The 19,567-nt window shown below is 22.1% G+C and overlaps 3 protein-coding genes across 3 annotated transcripts; 1 reads left to right on the top strand and 2 right to left on the bottom strand.

Annotated features, from left to right (window-relative positions):
* Nucleotides 1-486: 486 nt before the first annotated feature.
* PmUG01_14085800 (PIR protein) lies at nucleotides 487-1,653 on the bottom strand (the record flags this gene model as incomplete). The annotated part of the gene is made up of 2 exons (XM_029008458.1): nucleotides 487-645; nucleotides 784-1,653. The coding sequence occupies 2 exons, from the start codon at nucleotides 1,651-1,653 to the stop codon at nucleotides 487-489; spliced, it is 1,029 nt and encodes a 342-aa protein (XP_028864746.1).
* Nucleotides 1,654-5,558: 3,905 nt separating this feature from the next.
* Nucleotides 5,559-6,683, top strand: PmUG01_14085700 (knob-associated histidine-rich protein, putative; the record flags this gene model as incomplete). The annotated part of the gene is made up of 2 exons (XM_029008457.1): nucleotides 5,559-5,645; nucleotides 5,811-6,683. 2 exons carry the CDS (start codon nucleotides 5,559-5,561, stop codon nucleotides 6,681-6,683), a joined length of 960 nt encoding a protein of 319 aa, XP_028864745.1.
* Nucleotides 6,684-9,423: 2,740 nt separating this feature from the next.
* Nucleotides 9,424-18,075, bottom strand: RBP3 (reticulocyte binding protein 3, putative; the record flags this gene model as incomplete). Its single annotated transcript, XM_029008456.1, has 2 exons — nucleotides 9,424-17,800; nucleotides 18,047-18,075. The coding sequence occupies 2 exons, from the start codon at nucleotides 18,073-18,075 to the stop codon at nucleotides 9,424-9,426; spliced, it is 8,406 nt and encodes a 2,801-aa protein (XP_028864744.1).
* Nucleotides 18,076-19,567: the final 1,492 nt, after the last annotated feature.

Here is a 19,567-nt window from a genome sequence, read left to right as displayed (position 1 = left end):
TATTATTTGCAATATAATTAGAATTTTCCTTCGAATATTTAAACTAGAGTTTTGTAATTCAGCTTTATACCTACTGCGCAACACAAAATTTTTTATCATGGACAAATTCGCGACCTATAATATATACGTATATATATGGTTCAAACATATATGTAAACACATATATTTTATCTGTTATATTTTATTGTTTTCCTAGAATGTTAAAACTTTTCCAAAAACACTTTTTACCTAATTACACCATTTATACATATATCTGCTTGTAGTACGGGCATATGTTTATATCTATTTTGTTCTACACATTTATATTATCATCTTTCAAATAGTTTTAAAATCTCTAAATTTATTAATCATTTTTCTTATCTTCCAACTTATACATTTTAAATTCATTCCCTAGTAATACAATTATATTTCACTTAATATTACATAATCATATTTACAAAGATAAATAAATAGTTTTTAATCAAAACCACTATATGAATTATATGGTTAATGATGCCTATTATTACGTTGTTGTTCATAATTATTTTCATCTAAATATGTTTCAGGAACCTCTAACAAGTTATTTGTGACTCTACCTTCCATAAATTTTCGTACTCTTTCTACCACTTTATCTCGATTAAATCGACGATATATAGCAGATTTGTTCTATTTAAAAAAAAAAGAAAAAGGAAATAAGCATATATAAATTATATTTACTTAAAAAAAATAAATATTTACTAAAAAAGAGGGATCCGAATCCTTCTAGTTTATATATTTATAAATTTAATGGAATTTTTATCTTACCTTATGTTTGTAGAATGAATAGAGAAAATATCCAAAGAGTATAAATAAAGATGATAAAACAATGTACTTAATTGATAAACCACGGTTCTCATTCCAACCTTTACATGTTATTGGTACTAAACGATAATCCTGTTTATCACTTAGATCTTGTGATCCCTTAAAAATATTTTGTACAATATTATAAAGTGTGCTAAATATAAATCTATTATTGTTCATAAGTTTTTCGTACATACATTCGTTCTTACAAATGATCTCAGGGAATGTCTCATCTATATTTTGCAAATTACATTTATTAGAAATATTGAAGATATTATATTTACTATCATCATTTAATATAGATTTTGCATTATTAAGAATCGAATTTTTTTCTTTTTTCACATAATTAGAATATTCTTGACATTTTTCTAAACTGAAATTATTCTTCAAACTATTTTCAAAGTAATTTCTATTTTCACAAAAATCATCTAATTCTTTACGCGCATATATTTCATTTATTGATAAATCATTCGTTTGTCTTGAGCATTTAATATATGGATTTTCCTTTTGTAAATTCACCCATATAGTTTCAATAAATTTTATCCAAGTGGGTTTTATGGATGTTTTTATATTCTTGCTTGTAGAATAAAAATGTATTTCGGTATTTAACCAATTATTAACATCTCTGCAACGCTTTTCTGTACTAAGGTCGCTATTTTTAGACGAGATATATTTATAGTTTCTTATAAGTTTCTTAAGAAGGTTTTTTAACCAATACGCTTCTGGAATATCAGTTAATATAGTTGATTTATGTAAATTCAATTTTTCATCTTCTACTTTTATTTCTTTTATCAATTCATTATAAAAGTTATTTGTTGGTAGTAGAGAACCCATTTTATTTAATGCATAAAAATTAATGAATCATAATAAATATATATACATCTTTGATTATTTTCAAGAATCTTCTTTATGTTTCTGCTAATTATTCGTAAAAAATAAAAAATTATATATCATATATAAAGAACTTTAAATATAAAACATACTTTTTCCATTTTAAAAGGATTCTCTCATAATATTTAAAGTCATATGTAAATTAATCAAATAGAATTTATGAATGTAAACAAAATCTTATTATAATTAGGTTCAATTACTAAAATAAGAAAAGCATTGACATTTCTAGATACAGGAATGTTACATTTTGAAAGTTTAAATGCTTAGTTCGTAATATGAAACATGCCTAAAATCAGATTTAAGTACAAATTAAAGTAAAAATTAACTATTGTTATATATAAAACCCGTCATTGTATAGAAATAAAAATACATTTATCTAAAATTAGTTTATAAATATACATATTATAAATAGTAAATTAACCTATAAATAAAATAATGATGGAGAGAATAAAAGAGACAATTAAATTTTCATTTGTTCATATACTCTTTCCCATTATTCTTTATATATTTTAAAGCATAACCAATTATTTTTTTATTATAACATAATTATAAAATTAAAACATTGTTTTTATTACTTTTTTCAAAAAAATATTATTTAAAAAAATTACAGAATTGCTATTGCAAGAACAAATTAGTTTTATAAAATATATGTATGTTATTTATGTTGAAAGGATCGCGTAATTAAATGTAAATCCCCAATTTATAATTTGCAATGTATTTTTTTTTTTTATTGATAAGAATAACAATATTGATATTTTATTTAATATACTAAGGTTGAATATTAAATGTAGAAAAAGTGAAAATAACAAAAATATTTTGATCTTATTTATGAAATATACATATATATATATAAACATGTAATATATATGTATTTTTTTTTTGATAGTAAAAAAACAGTTTCTTTACAGGCTTATATTTTAAAAGTCTGTTAGTTATTAAAATGCCTTGAAATATTTTTCTCTGAAATATTCTATCTGTAACGTATACATTATTTAACACTCTTTTATTTTTTGAAATTATAAAATTTTTACAAACTTGTGGAATTGTCTTTACCTATTTTATACCTAAAAATATAATCTAATTTTAGTTAATATAAAACAGTGCAAATTGAGAACTCCGGGGAATTTTGCTTCTACCTAATATAAGAAATTTTACTTTAAAATTTCTCTTCAAATAAGTAGAAAAACCCGAAGAAAAAAGAAATATGAACCTTTAAATACTATCTAAAACAATTAAATGTTGTTCCATAGAATAAATCGAAAAATATATAATGATAAATGAATAAAAATGTATGTAAGAATCAATAATATACGCCTAACATATATTTTATGTTAAAAATAAGATCCAAGAGTAATTTTGTTAAATAATTGTAATATATTTTTAATCATATTACATTTATACTTTATAATTCCTATATTCTAAATGTTTTACGAAATGAATATTATATATGCATTTACAAAAAAAAAAAAAAAAAAATTTCACAAAATTTGCATTAAATTTTATTTATTTTTTCTTAAGACTTGTTTTACTTTTAGAAACATTGGCTCCTATTAATATACTTGTTAAAATACATCCTTGCTTATGCGTAAAATTGTAAAGTATTATTATGTGTAAAATATTCCAGATACATTCAAGTAAATGTAATGTAGTTTAAATATATTAAACTCAGAACGTAGTGAAGTTGTAATATTAACAATGTACAATAACAAAGTTGTTCTTACGTTATACACTTTATATGCTAAGCTATATTTTATTATATCTGTATTGTAACGAAATTTAATTTATTATATTTTGGTATTATTTTCCCCATTTTTCTTTTTAAGTATATTATATACATATATATAGATATGCATATACGTATGTATATGTTAATTTTGAATAACATAATTCTAACAAGTTAAAATTTCATCCTTTTTATTTGACTATAAATCGTGAAAAGCTACAGCAATGCTACACAAGCTAATTAAAATATTTTTAAAAAATTATCATTCTTTTTAATAATTATATCAGAAATATTTTTTCTTTTTTTTTTAAAAAAAAATTTGGATATAATTTTTCTATGAACAGTTTTTTCAATTATGAATTATGTGTTTATTATTTCTATAGTATAAAAAGTGAAAACGCTAAAACAAAGTATCTTTCTTGAATAGTTATTATTGACATTCTTAATAACAAATGTATATTGTGGTTACACTTCATGCGTTATTACCTTTTTATGCTTATATTGAATAAGTGTTTCTTTAAATATTCCAAAATGTATTAATTCTTCCTTCAGCCAAAAAATAAATACACAATTTGTAAGATGTTTCTTCTTTATGAAAATTATGCAAATAAAAAATTTCATTTAAAAATTTACATTTATTTATTTTACTACTACAGTTTTCTATATAATTAAATACATAATTAAAAATAACAGTTATGGTAACAATTTACAAATATTCTTTGAAGTATTAGAAATACATAAGCAAAATTTTTTTTATTTAAATTCTGTATTTCAACGTTTTATTGTTATTTTGAAACGTTCAGTTATAATTCTAATAATTATAATATTATTTATTCTCACAAAAAACAGAAAATTGCATGTAAGGTCCAATTTTTTATGTCAGCTTATTTTTATAATCCCAGAAACTCTTAATGTTTTGAATTATATATATATATATATATATATATGGAATAAATATGTCATATTTTTATATTTTATTACCAAAGTATAAAGAAAATTTTAATGAAATACATCTATAACAAAATAAAAAAGAAAGGTGAGAAAAAAATAAAACCAATAAAGAACCAAAAAAAAAATAGCAGTAAAGAACAAAAAAAAGAAAAAACGACAATACAGGACCAAAAAAAAAATAGAAACAATAAAGAATCAAAAAAAAAAAAAAAAAAATCACTAAAGAACCAGAAAAAAAAACAGAAGCACTAAAGAACCAGAAAAAAAAAAAAGAGCAACACAGAACCAGTAAAAAAAACAACAGCAGCACAGAACCAAAAAAAAAAAAAGAAGAAGCAACACAGAACCAAAAAAAAAAGAAGCAACGAACAAAAAAAAAATAGCAATAAACAAAAAAAAATAGTAATTATAATAATGTGACCTTAAAATGTATTCAGAAAAAGTATCGTTTTACAAATGTAAACAAAAGAAAGGCATTGTTTATACGTCATCATTATTAGTTTTTTTTTAAAATTAACAATTAACAATATATATTTTTTTATTAATATCTACTTATATATTTTTATTTAATTCTATGTAGAATTCGTATATATTTATGCATATATGTTTCTGCATTATGTATAAAAATAATTGAGAAACATACATTTTACTCATTTTATGTTAAGTAATATTAGAACTAAATGAATTGAAAAAACGTACACGTTTGTTAATTCATTCTTTTACTATATATAAAATGTACTTTCATTTCTTTTTTTTTTCTTTTATTTATTCGTAAACAATGCTTAAACTATTATAATATTTGAAATAATATTATTACATAATTTTTATAAATTATTATGAAGTATATTTGTTCATTTATTTTTAGTAAAATATATGTAACTTCAATAACATTATCTGAAAATATAGCAATTGTATAATATTCAGATTTCACTGGATTTTTCGTTTCTTTTTATGTATCTTACATTTTTCATTATGTATTATTTTTATATATAACTCGAAATTTAAAATATATTTTTTTTTTTTCCAAGCTTTGGAGAAATAAGAATAACGTTGACAAAAAATTATAACATTAGATGTATTATTTTATTAGGTAGAGAACATATTTTATATATATAACTAATTTTATTAGTTGCTACAAGAAACCATATTTTGAAAGCTTTAATAAAAAAACAATATGAGAAAAAATATAAATATTTTATTTTATTTCGTTAAAATATGTTTATTTTCCATTTTAACCTGGATTTTACGTTGTTCTAACTATGTAAGACACTTAATATTTATCAACTTATGACGATTGTATTTTCTTTTGTTCCTTTGTCATATTCATATATATAAAGTAAGGGAATTTCATATATAGTTTTCCTATTATATTTAATATAAATATATATATTTTTTTGAAATTTTTTAATATTTGTCTAATTATTAGTTTGAAGATAATAAAGGGTATAACAAGAAAAATAATACCCAAGGACCACTGAATTCAAGAACTAATAGATTATTAACAGAAGGAGGGAAAAAAAAAAAGGCAAGTTCTTCCCCAGTAAAAAAAACTAATATAATAAAAGAAGTTATACATAGTGGATATAAAGAATATCAAGAACGTTACGATATAAAACGTCATAAAATCGTACAAGATGAGGAAAAAGGATTTAAAGATTGTGATGAAACATACGAAGGATCAAATTATGGGTTTACAGATAAACGTCCTTACACTTCAAAAGACGAAGAAAAGGTCGCCCGAACAAAAATATATTCATTAAAAAAAAGATTCCCATTTTATTCTATATCAGCCTGTCCATATGGTACAAATAAATCCATAGAGCGTGGGGCAGCAGATTACATGGATGAATGTAATAAAATAGTTAATGCACTTAAGAGTATTCCTAGTACTGATGAAGAAGAAGAAGAAAAAAAAAAAAAAGATGATGATGATGACGACGATGATTCAAATGATCCATCTAATTCTAGTGCCACTTTATTAAAAAAAAGAAATATAAAAGAAAAAAAATATTATCCTGTGAAAGAAAATCCTCCCACGGTTGTAAGGAAATATATACGTAAAGGAAATGCAGCGTTAAATAAGAAAGATCTTATAGACATTGTTGATTCATTTGATAATGCCAATAAAGAATATACAGCATTTTGTTATCCAGAAACTAGTGATCATCCCTATGTTACAATTAATTATTATAATGTAGAAGATCCTAAAGATAAATCACCAAAGTCAAAAGGAAAAAAAAAGAAAAAATTAATTAAACGAAGGGTCTTTAAACAAAAAGAAGAACAATCAGAGAAATAAACAGAAAATAGAGAACACTGAACCGAATGTGATGCATTATATAAACGAGTAATCAATAATAGACCTCCAACAAATATGGAGGCAATAAAAACAATTTAACTCATGAAAATTCTATAAACAAAAGAAAAAAAAACAAACAAACACAGAAACTGAAACCAGAATCATTATATAAAAAACCAGAACCATTAAATAAAAACCTAGAGCAAAAAAAAACAAGGCAATTAAAAAACAACGAAGTCGTGATCTTATTAATTATATAGTTAGATAAGAAGTATTTTTTTTGAACAAATATAAAATGAATTGGTTTATTTATATATAGTATGATAATTAAAAGAATTAGAAGTTATGAAGATACAGAAAAGAAATAAATTCAAAGATAATATATAAAAATAACACAAAAATTATACGTAAAATAGAAAAATACATAAGGAAAAAATTAAATACAAATCAAAAAAAAAAAAAAAAAAAAAAAAAAAAAGCAATTTTTGATTCTGTACAATTAATTAATAAAAATCATACTGTTACTAATTAAAAATACATCATTATAAATATTAAATCTATTGCACCTGAAGTATATAATTAAAAATTCTACTATTATGTAGTAAACATATAAATAATTTGTCTAAATTCAAATATTACATCAACTTTTTTCCAATGCAAACTTATGTTTTCCTCTAAATCTATATATATTCCTTACTATATTTTTTTTTTTTTTTAATTACCTTTGTCATCCAAATATGTTTAAAATTTCTGCGCTTATGTAAAACACGCATTTTCAGCAATTCGAATTAAATTTATATTTCCATATATTTGCATAATTAAGTTTATACATTATTATTATAAATTAAGTTTTAAAGAATCCAACTAAATCAACAACTTAATTAGTACTTGCAAAGTAAAAAAAAAAAATTTACTCTTTTTACTTGCATTTACGTTTTTATTAATTGATTTTATAAAAAATATTTAGTATATATTTTAGATTAAAAACAAATATTTGTAAGCTTTCTATTTGTAAAACAAATGATAGTAGTTTCATACATACAGATATATTTATATTAAAAATATTTTATTTTATCAGATTCTAGTATGAATTTTATAAGGAAAACTTACTATATTGTTTTTTAAATATATGTCACAAAACATTATTATACGTTGAAATCCAATAAATGGAAAGTTAGAATTTTGAGTGATTACATATTCTACTAAAAAACATGAATTAATTATTTTGCATTCATTTACTGAACTTTATAATGAAAAAAAAAAAATATATATATATATATAAATATGATTCACTGTAATGAAATGGAAAAATGTAGACTACAATGTCATATAATTTAATAATGTAAAATCTATTTAAGAATATTTAATAAAAAAAAAATTAAAAAACAAATACAGCTCATTTGTATAACATTTTTATATATCCATTAGCATGAATATAAGGTGTTACTAAATTAAATATATATATCTTCCACAATTTTCATGTTAACATTTTCATTCTCTACTCTTCTAAGAATACGAACCTACACATATATTCACACACATATATATATATATTTATTTATATCTCCATGTAAAATTCAATAAAAATTAGTGTGGTCTGGAGCAAAAGCCATTGGGATAGAAACTATTTCTTATTCATGTATTACAAAAGTTATCCTCTTGATCGATTTTCTGTTAAGAATTATTTGTTATTGTTCATCTTCTGTTGATGATTTGCACATTAATATAAACATAAATTAGGGAAAATACTTAATAATCTTTTTTTAATATATATATACGGTGTAAAAATTTTATATTTAGCGTTCTAATAAGTATAAATTCCAGAACAATAAAAAAAAAAAAAAAGAAGGTGCTTACTACATTAATGAACAAAAATTATATAAAGTGTATATTTCATAAATACTCATATTATATAATAAAAATCCCCATTTATGTATTAACAGAAACTTTTCAGAAATGTGCATGCAACTATATATTCATATATATACTAAAACAAATGATAAAAAGGGAAAAACAAAAAAAGCGACATTCTGTCGCGCCAATTTCATGAACCGCTTTTTCGGAAATTCCGCTTGTTGTGGTCACGCGATTTTTATTTTAAATATTAATATTAATCTGTTTAAAAAATAAAATTAGTATAAGTTCAATATCAGTAAAAAAAAACATAATAATTACAAGAAATAAGAACAAAAAAGATATAAAATTTTATAATAATATAAACTATGAGGAAGGTACAGTAATATAGTTCAATATATATATATATAATATGTCATAATTCCTTTACAACAATATATATAACAAATTCTTAATGCAATTCACAAAAAATTAAATGATTAAAATTTTTATTATTATATGGACAAAAAAATGTAATTTTTATAAATATAAATACAAAAGTATGTTTAAATTCGTGTTATGTATTTATACAAAAATAATAAATTAACTATTATGTTTTAAATCCTCACAAAACTTAAATTGACCATTTTAACCTTTTATTTAGATATAATTTTTTTTTTTTCGTATATCTGTAAATATCAAACACAAACTTCTATTAACTTGTCTGTTTACTTTTGAATGTGATATAATATATTACAAATATATAATAATTTTAATTATAGCATAAATACCTTCATATTTAATTTGTAACTAATAAATTGTAAATAATAATTATATATATATATGCATTTAGAAAAAATTTATTCAGGTTTAAGTAAAATATGTATTTATCCATTATTTATCGTAATTATTCATAATAATGATAATTATTTTCGTCAAAAGAAACTTCAATAATTTCTTCGTCTCTGATATTTAATTCATTTACATATTCATGGTGTTCTTCTCTTGTTTTAAAATCAGCTTCTTCTACATTATCATAGTCAAATTTACCATTAACGACAACAAACCCAGCACCAGAACATATAAGCAAACCTAGTGCAATTGCTCCTGCATAAGTAAATTTTTCACCTGCTTTCCACCCTCTTGCATTATTTTTATATCTAAATCGTTCATTTTCATTTGCACTATCAAAGTTTTCATAATTTGTATTATTCGCTAATCGTTGTAATTCATGTAATGCACTATAATCATAATTCTTTACATTGCTAAGCATATGATGATTTGCACTCTTGTTTTCTGTGTCTTCCGAGTTATCTATCAATGTATCTGTCGATTGATGACTTATCTTATCAATATTGAGATCACTGATTATATCTTTAAATCCTTTTTTGTTTAATTCATCTTCCATTTGTTTTATTTTTTTTCCGTTATTATTTGTAAATTTTTTCATTTTATCAATATAACTATGTAAATTGTTTATTATTATTTCTGCTTCCTCTATATACCTTTTTGTAGATACATATACACTGTTATTCATATTTATAGAATATACACTAAATATATTATTAATATCTTCTTTTATGTTTGTTACCCTCTCTACTATATTATTCATGGTTTGTAATTTCTCTTTTGCCTCTTCATAATAATTTAAAATATTCTTGGATCTCTTTTTTATTTCTTCCTTATTTTCTTTATTCTTTATGCTTTTTAGTTCATTTTCAATATGTTCAGACATTTTATTAATATACTCATCAATGTTATCCTCATTTATGCCATTCGTAATACTGCTTTTAATATTATTTAAATAGTCTTCTATATGAAATAAATTGTCATTTTCAACTAAGTTCATTGAATATTTTTCTTTAATATTACTTACATTTTTCCAGGAGTCATAAATAATATTCTTTATATCATCATTATTTTTGGAATATGTCCTATTATTCCTTATGTTTTCTAATACTCTCTCAAACGCCACGATTGTGTTTTTTAATTTTTCTTTAACTTTTATTATATAATCTTTTGCATCATTTGTTATGTCCTCATTTTCTTTTATCTTGTTGTTATCATTTTCAAAATCGTTTACATCAGCCAGTAGGCTATTTGTTCTCTTTATTAAATATAAAATATTTTCTATATACGTTTTCAACTTCTTATCTTCGTTACTGTTATCTTCTTCTACTGCATACAACTTTTGCATATTATCCACAATATTCTTATAGGTTAAATTAAAACGTTGAATAGATCCTAATTCATATTCATAACCTATATGTCGTAATTCCTTTTCTTTTTCCTTTATAATTTTTTCAATGTCTTTTAACTTATTTTTATTATCTGATAACTTTGCACTTTGCTTCTCAACCATATTACTAAATATCTCTCCTATCTCAAAATATTTATCGCTACTTAATTCCATTTCTTTTAACTTTGCTAAATTTATTTCTTTATATATTTCATTTATCACTGTTACTTTTTCCTTCAATTTATCATAGTATTTTAGAACCTCTTTTTTACTATTGATTAAAGAATTTATGTTTACTTCTTCATTAACGTCTACTAATTTTTTTTTAATATCAATAATTATTCCTGTTGCTTCTTTTTCTTGTATTTTTAAATTATTATAATGTTTAATTACTTCTTCAACATTTGTTAATGTGTAGTTATTAATTCGATTCCCATCATAAGAATTATTTAATTTACGAATGTCACTATTCATTGAATCAGAGTTCTTTCTTATATAAACCACGTATAATTCAGCATATTCCCGTTGGTTCTGAATTATTCTTAAATAATTTGATGTTTTAGAATTAAGATTACCAACTAAGGAATCATACCATAATACTTTACATTGTTTTCCTATCACTAATAACTCATCATAAGAAGAAACAATTTCTGTGATTCTTGTATCTATATCATTTATTTTTTTATCTATATCAACCACAGAAGAGTTTTCTTCTAGCGCACTTACAATAGATGTTTCTTGTTCCTTCATCATTTCAATTTGTTCTTCTAAATTATTTAAAGTTTTCAAGCTATTATTAAGTTCTTCTTTTATTTTGATTATATCTGATTCTTTTGGACTTTTACTCTTCTTCTCGTTGTAAGTACTACTTAATTTAGCTAACTTTTCATATTCTGTCTTTTCCGAAATGATATCTTGATATTTATCATCACATGATAACTCCTTTAATTCATTAAACTTATTAAAAGCATCAAGAATTTTATATAAAACTATACTTCCTTTATTACTTGTTAAAGTAAATTTATTATTTAACTCATTTGTTGATTTACTTTTATAACATATATTTTTACCTTGTCTTATCCACATTTCACTTTCTTCAAGTTTATTGTCTATATCTTCAGCATTTTTAAATATTTTTAGAACTGTTGAATAGGAAATATCCATACTTTTGTATACATTTGATTCCATTTCAATTTCGGATTCATATTTTAAATTGGAGTTTAATTTTGATGTTATCTGTAAATGTTCTTCTGGAGTTATTTCTGTGTCCATTCCTGATATTACTTTTATACCTATTAGATTTGCTGTTTTAATCATTTTTCCAAAAACATTTTGTGCTTCAGCCTTATAACAAGAATGTATCTTTTTTTTTATTTCATTATTTTTATCTATTGCTTGTTTTAATATATCCAATGAACTGTTTTCATCGTACGTTTTTTTGATATTATCAGTGGTTCTTTTAATAAAATCATGGCTTTCTTTTACTTTTGAATGTTCTTCTTCACACTTAATATTTACTTTATCTAATTCATCTTTCATAACATTTAGTAACTTAAAGGATTCATTTTTTTTAATATTAATCATATTATTTTTTGCATCATTTGCCTTGTTTTTAAGAATCACTTCTTCTTTTTCAGCTTCTTTTCTTAGACGATTTGTTTCACCATACTTCACATTATCATTTACAGCTTTTTTTACATAACTTTCAATTAATATATACGATTTGTTAGAGTCTTCATAAATTTGATTCATAGTATTTTGTCCATCTTCCAATATCTCCATAATAATGTTTTGTTTCAAATTAAATTCATTAATAATTGAAGTAAAATAATCCTTTAATGTATTTATTGATTCTCTTGTTGATTCAGTTTGTCTTTTCTTTTCATCAGCTATCTCTTTTATCTTTTCCAGAATTACTACTTCATAAACTTTTTTATATTTTTCCAAGTCATTTTCCATTTTTGTAGTAGTAGCATATATTACATCTACTTTATTTTTTTCATCATGCAGAAATTTTTTTAAATTTTCAATATTTACAATGTGTTCTAAATAATAATCATGTTCAATTTTCAATAAATCTAAAGAGGTACCTGCTTGTATTTTAGGTGTTTCTGAAATATAATTCTTTGAACCATTAGCTTTAATTAAAATATTTTTTATACTTTGTTTTACATCTTCTATACTTGATAAATTATGTTTGGCCAATTCTAGAATCAGCTTTATATTTCTATATGCTTCATATGATTTATCATTTTTTAGATTATCCTTCATTTCTTCAATTTTGGATATTTCCTTAAAATTTTCTAATTTTTTTACACATTCATTCAATTTTTTTTCACTGTAAGAATGTATCTGTTCTATATCACTCATTATGTTTACTTCCTTTATTTTTCCTTTTGCGTACTTCGTTTTTATTTCAAAAATTAAAGATTCACTTAAAAGAGTATTACTCTTTTTCTCGAACTCCATAAAATCCGTTCCATGATTTTTTATTTTTTCTTCATTACTTACAGTTTCTTTCGAAAATTCTTCACATTTTGCTTTATCTTCTGTAGCCTTGTTCATATCACTATCTTGCACGCTATATGTTCCATGATTCTTATTTTCTTTAAAAAATTTTATTATAATTTCTCTTCTACTTGCATTACGAAAATGTAATAATGCTTTTTCTTTATATTCTTTAGCTTTTAATATATGGGAATTCATATTATCTTTCCTTTTTGCAATTTCACTTGTACATCTTATAATTTCTTTCATGTTTGCTTCAATCTTTTCATCACTTAAGCTTGTGTTAATTTCTTTTTTAAGTTTCTCTGCATTATCAAAATATGTTTTTACTTGTTTTATAAGATTATCTGATTTTTCTAATTCGTCTTTAATCAGTTTGGCATATTTCTCAACCTCTTCAGTATGGTTATCTGAATTGTGTAAAATACTCTGAATATCATGCACTGACAATAATTCTTTCATATTCTTAATATCTAATGATGCATCTTTCAAAGAATTATAATTTTTTGTGACTTCTTGTAAATTATGATGTAATTTTCCTTCAATATCTTTAGCTTCATCTATTTTTCCCCCCCTGTCCACTTCGCTCTTAAATCGTATAGATTCATCAAAGAGAGTTTTTATATTATTATAATTCTTTTTACCCTCTTCGGAATACTCCCTATAATTAAAAATATGGTCATCTTTTACTGCATCGTATATATAATTTTTAATGAGCTTAGTAACATCTACATAATAATTTAACTCTTGTAGTATTCTTTCAGCCTCAAACGTTTTATCAGTAATCTTTTTGACAATATCGGCAATTAAAACTTTATAATAATTTAATTCTGTGTTCTCAATATCTCTTAATATAGATGTATCTTTCAACAATACACTTAATTCATTAGATTTTCTTATAATTATATCATAAATTTCCTTCAGTGCATTTTTTTTATTATTTGGTTCCATTTCCCCTATATCTACATTATATTTTTTTGTTAATTGTTCGTCGGAAGCTGCCTTAATGCTGTTTAATTTATCCTTTCTTATATTGATCTTTTCAATAAGGTTATCAACATTTGTCTTAAATTCATTAATATTTTCCTGATTTAAATTATATTTAAAATTACTCGCATCAATATTAAAATAAGGAATTTTTAATTTTTCCATCATTTGTTCTAGAGTGTTTAGATTTTCTTTTATTTTATTATTTATCTGTTCATTATTCGCAATTATACTGTTATCAATCCATATCATATATTCATTATTGTGATTAATAATTATATCATCTACAATTTGCTTTAATATTTCATAATGAGCATTTAGATCATTCATAATGTCCTTAATACTTTTCCACTCACTGTTTTCTTTTAATTTTTTCAATTCTGTTTCGTTAAAATCTTTATAATTTTTCTTTAAATTTGTATAAGATTCCAACATATTTTTTATTTGTTCTTTCATATTATTCATACTAGTGTCATATATTTTTGTTTCTATTGACAAAATAGCTTTGTTTAAGTTTACTTTTAATTTTAAATTTATATGTTCTTCTATAATATTGTCTTCATCTAATTTATTATATTCCTGGACCACTTTTTCTTTTAATCTATTTTTTTTTTCTATTAAGCTTTCAATTAATTTACGCTCATTAGTACAATTCTTTATAGCAGCATTTAATACTTTAAGATGATTTATGTTTTTATTTGAAGTCTCAATATTTTGTATGGTTTTGTCAGTTGATTCGTTGTCTTTTATAAATTCATTTTCATAATCACTTAACTTTTTATCCATTATTCCATTATTTATTTCATCTGTAAATTCCTTGAAGTCTGTATTTTTTTTACTTTGGAATGATTTCAATTTTTCTTCTAGATCGGCGCATAACAATAATTGGATTTTTGTTTTTTTCAAGGCATCCTTTGTTGTATAAAATTCTTCATGTATTTTATTTCTTTTCTTAAGTTCAATTACAAGAACCTGGAACTCCTTATAAGTAGATTTTCCCTCTACAACATTATCATCGTTTTCAAATAAATTATCGACAAAATGCTTTTCTCTTTTTATCATAGTAGTTTTGTACTCTTCTAGTTTTTCCTTATGTACTTTATAATCATTCAAGCTAGTTGTTAAGATTTTATACACTGTTTTAAAGTGTTCTAAAGAATTGGTTAATTTTTCGTCCATATCCTCATTTTGAATTCTTAAAATATCATCTTTAAATTCTAAAATAACCTTTATTTCATTATTTAAATTATTTATTATATCGGAAAAATTGTGATGTTTGAGAGCTTTTAGTTTTTCATAGTCTTCTCTTGTTTTTTCTAGTACACCGTTAAGTTCACCTGTGTGATGTGTATGCGTTAGATAACTTCTATTATTATCCACATTTAATGATAATTCTTCAGCAAAATCCTTTAAACTTCCATTATATATATCTTCAATAATTGCTTTTATTTTATTTTGTGCATTATTTTTTTTATCTATATATTTACTTATGTTCAGTGTTGTTCCTTTAATTAATTCATCAACTTGTGCAATGTACTCTTTTGATTTTTCCTCTACGGAAAGTACTTTTTTTAAATTTCTAATATTTTCAGTTATATAAGCCATTTTTGTTATTATTTCTTCTCTGATAATATCGTTTTTTGAACCTTTTTCCTGTAACGATTTTATTTCTTCCAAATATCCATTAATACTATCATTTATTTCATTAACTTGCTGTTCTAATTTTTTAATATTAGCATAATTTGAATATATTGTATTGACATTATCTTTTATTGTTTTATGCTTAGTACTTAGTGTTTCCATTATTTTTATAACACCATCTACATTGTCTTCCTTATAGACTTCATTTCTAAAATCATCTTTTATCTCACCTATTAAAGATTTTGTAGATTTAATTAATATATATTTAGAATTTATTGCAGAAAAAATATTATTTAATTTATCATTTATTTCTTCTAATGAAGTTAATTTTTCTTTAACTTTATTTTTAATAATTATCACTTCTATATCACCATTTTTTTCATAATTTTTCACTCCTTTAGAATTTCTATTATATATATCCTGTGTATATTCTAATATATATTTCCAATCTACCATTATTGAATCGTATACATTTTGGAAATTGCCTAACGTAACATATTCATTCATTTTCCTTTCTAATTTTTCCGCTAAAGTTATAAATAGTTTTTGAAATATATTTTTTTTTATACTATACCATTTCCTCATCTTATTGAATATTTCATTACTAAAATTGTACTGAGACATAAGTTTTGCTAGCTCAACACTTTTATCTATAAGATTATTCCTATCGAAAGTAGTTGATTTATTTATGTTTTCAAGTTTTTTAATATTTTCCATAGAATTCTTAATATTTTTCATATGATAACCATAACTTTTTATAATTTCTTTTATTTCTCTTTGTACAAAATTTACGGAATTTATAGTTTCATTGTTACCTAATTCATTTTCTATAAGTTTTATCATACTAATACTAGATGTTAAAAAATCGTTAGCTTTATTATAATAAGAATTATACAAATTATTAGAATTATTATTCAAATAAGAAATATAAAAATTTATATTTTCAAAATAAACATTTGCATTACAAGTCCTTGTACAATACTTATCACCATAATTCTCCTCAATATTCTTCGTAACTTCCTTTATTTTCTTCTTAATTTCACTATCATAATTACGTAAACATTCCAAAAAATCATTTTTCAGTGTATTATAAGAACTATAGTTTTGAGCATTTGGAACTTCTTTTTCTCTTGATTCTTTAGGATTTTCTAAATCATTTATTGCATTTAACAATTTAATTTTCTTGGATTCACATAATTTAAGAGTTCCTTGCACTTGATCATAAATCTTCTTAAGTTTTTCATCCTCTATCGTGTTCATATTACTATCAGTTAATGGCTGATGGTTTGTAAAACGAAGAATTTCTTTGTAAGTATATAAATTAACATAATATGACTCTTGTGAAAATATGACACTCCCTCTTTCACCTATAACTTCTACATAATCTAAACTATCTTCAACTTTTTTTTCATTATCGTTTTGAATAAATGAGTTCCCAGAAGTACTTAAGTCTTCGGGATTTCCTCCCTCACTCCTATCATTATTATTGCTGTCATTGTTGTCATTATTGTAACTACCCCTCGTAGTATTACTATTACTATTTCTCCGTGAATTGTATTTGTGTAAGTTGTTTTCTTTAATATAGGCAAAAAATGATGGAATTGTAGTAGAATTATCGTTTTTTAAGATTACTTGAGACTTTTGTTTAAGCAGACCAGACACATTTTCGTTGTTAATATTAATATTATTGTTTTCGTTATATTTCTTTTCATGTAATAAATCAGACGTTTTATATTTTTCCTTTTTTCTATTATTGTACTCTAATTTATTATTTTCCCCTAAACCAGAAGTAAGTGGGTATATATATAATTTCTTTTTATATTTATTTGATTTATTTATGAAATTTTCTCGGCTTACACCTATATAAATACAAAATAAAAAGCAGAAATGTTTGAATGAATAGTGATATCTATTTAAAAAAAAAAAAAAAAAAAAATGGAATATTAGTAATAAATAAATGTTCGCGAAAATGTATCTGTATATTCATGTGGGCATATATAGGTTTGTTTGTATTGGTTTATCTATAAATCATTGTATATCTAAATTTATATATATATATATATATATATATATATATATATATATATAGATAGATAGATAGATAGATAGATTTATATATATCATTCTACCAACAAAGATAAACAGAATGTGGTACAGAATTGTACAAAATATATTTTTCTCCATATTCCAAAATGTACAAACATAATATTAATTTATAATATTTAAAAAATTAATCTCTTTGCTTATTAAACTCATTATAATTTGAACTTTTTCATATACTTAATGAAAATTTTTTTTGTAGAATTTTGTACAAATAATAATAAGTACTATACCCTTTTATATATAATATTTGGTTAATAATTAGAACGAAAAAATTTCAGTCAATTGAAAATGTAAACAAACAAACAAAAAGTATACAGAATAAAAATAATTCTATCTATAAATGTGTACGTATATATATATGGTACAACGTCAGAGTAAAATTTAATTATCCAGGATTAACAGATATAAATATACTTATAAAACTAAAATAAAACGAAAGGATCATATTCTTATATAAGTATATATCAAATAATTACAATGTAAAATAATTATATATATCACTCTTTTTTTTTTTTTTTTACAACAGAACAACTTCATTTGGTTGTGTCAATACAAGGATATTGATTATTCTAACAGGGAAAAAAAAAAAAATGAAACAGAAAGGGAAGAAGAAATAAAGTTTTTACAGCACTATAATAAACTTAATACAAACAAACGTTTTAATTTTATTTTTCTGCTTTTTAAAACTCAGAAAAATGTGCCAAAGTTAAAAATAGAGCTTGAAGGCCAAAAAAAAAATATATATATATATATATATTACAATATTGCCTCAAATAATTTCTATAAATAACCCCAAAAAATTTTAGAAAGTGTTGAATTTTCATTACACATAACTATCATGAGAGAAAAACGAGATAAAAATTTAAAAAAATAAAAAATAGAGTACTTTTTTCTTTTTTTACCTCAAATATATACATAGATTTAATATTTTGTGCAAAAACATAAGGGTATAACGCAGGAAAATTTAGATATAAAAAAATGGTGCTTATATAATACATAAAATATTTACTAGAAAAAAAATCATTATGAAAGAAAATTATATTTTGTGTTGTTAAGTTTACTAAATTCTCCAGGTAAAATGATGTAACAAAATTAACACTTCAAGAATAAATACTACATATATGGAGTTAATTAGTATAGAATTCTAAATCTTATATCTGTTAAAAGCATTAATTAAGTTTAAAAATTATGTAAACATATTTAGTATTACACATTACACATATTAATAAAAATACGCTTTATAATATATTAGAGAATAAATTTAGTGTAATAAACATTCAGTATAATTTTAAAACAAAGCTATTTCACAGAAAAACAACAAAAAATTAGTGCTTCCGTTAATTTTATTCATTTTAAAAAAAAAAAAGAAAAGATAAAGGCTATTTTATGTTACTACATTATATTATATTCTATTTTGCTATATATTATTTTACTTTTTTTTTTCCCTATTTCTCTCCAAATACTATTACAATTAAATTAGAACAAAAATGATTAGTTCTATTATTACTAACCTTCAGTATTCAAAATTTTCTCTATTTTTTCTTTTTCTTTTATTTACTGATACATTGTAGCA

The sequence above is a fragment of the Plasmodium malariae genome (assembly GCF_900090045.1).
Source record: "Plasmodium malariae genome assembly, chromosome: 14".
NCBI lineage: Eukaryota > Apicomplexa > Aconoidasida > Haemosporida > Plasmodiidae > Plasmodium > Plasmodium malariae.
This window is presented reverse-complemented; position numbering and strand designations above follow the sequence as displayed.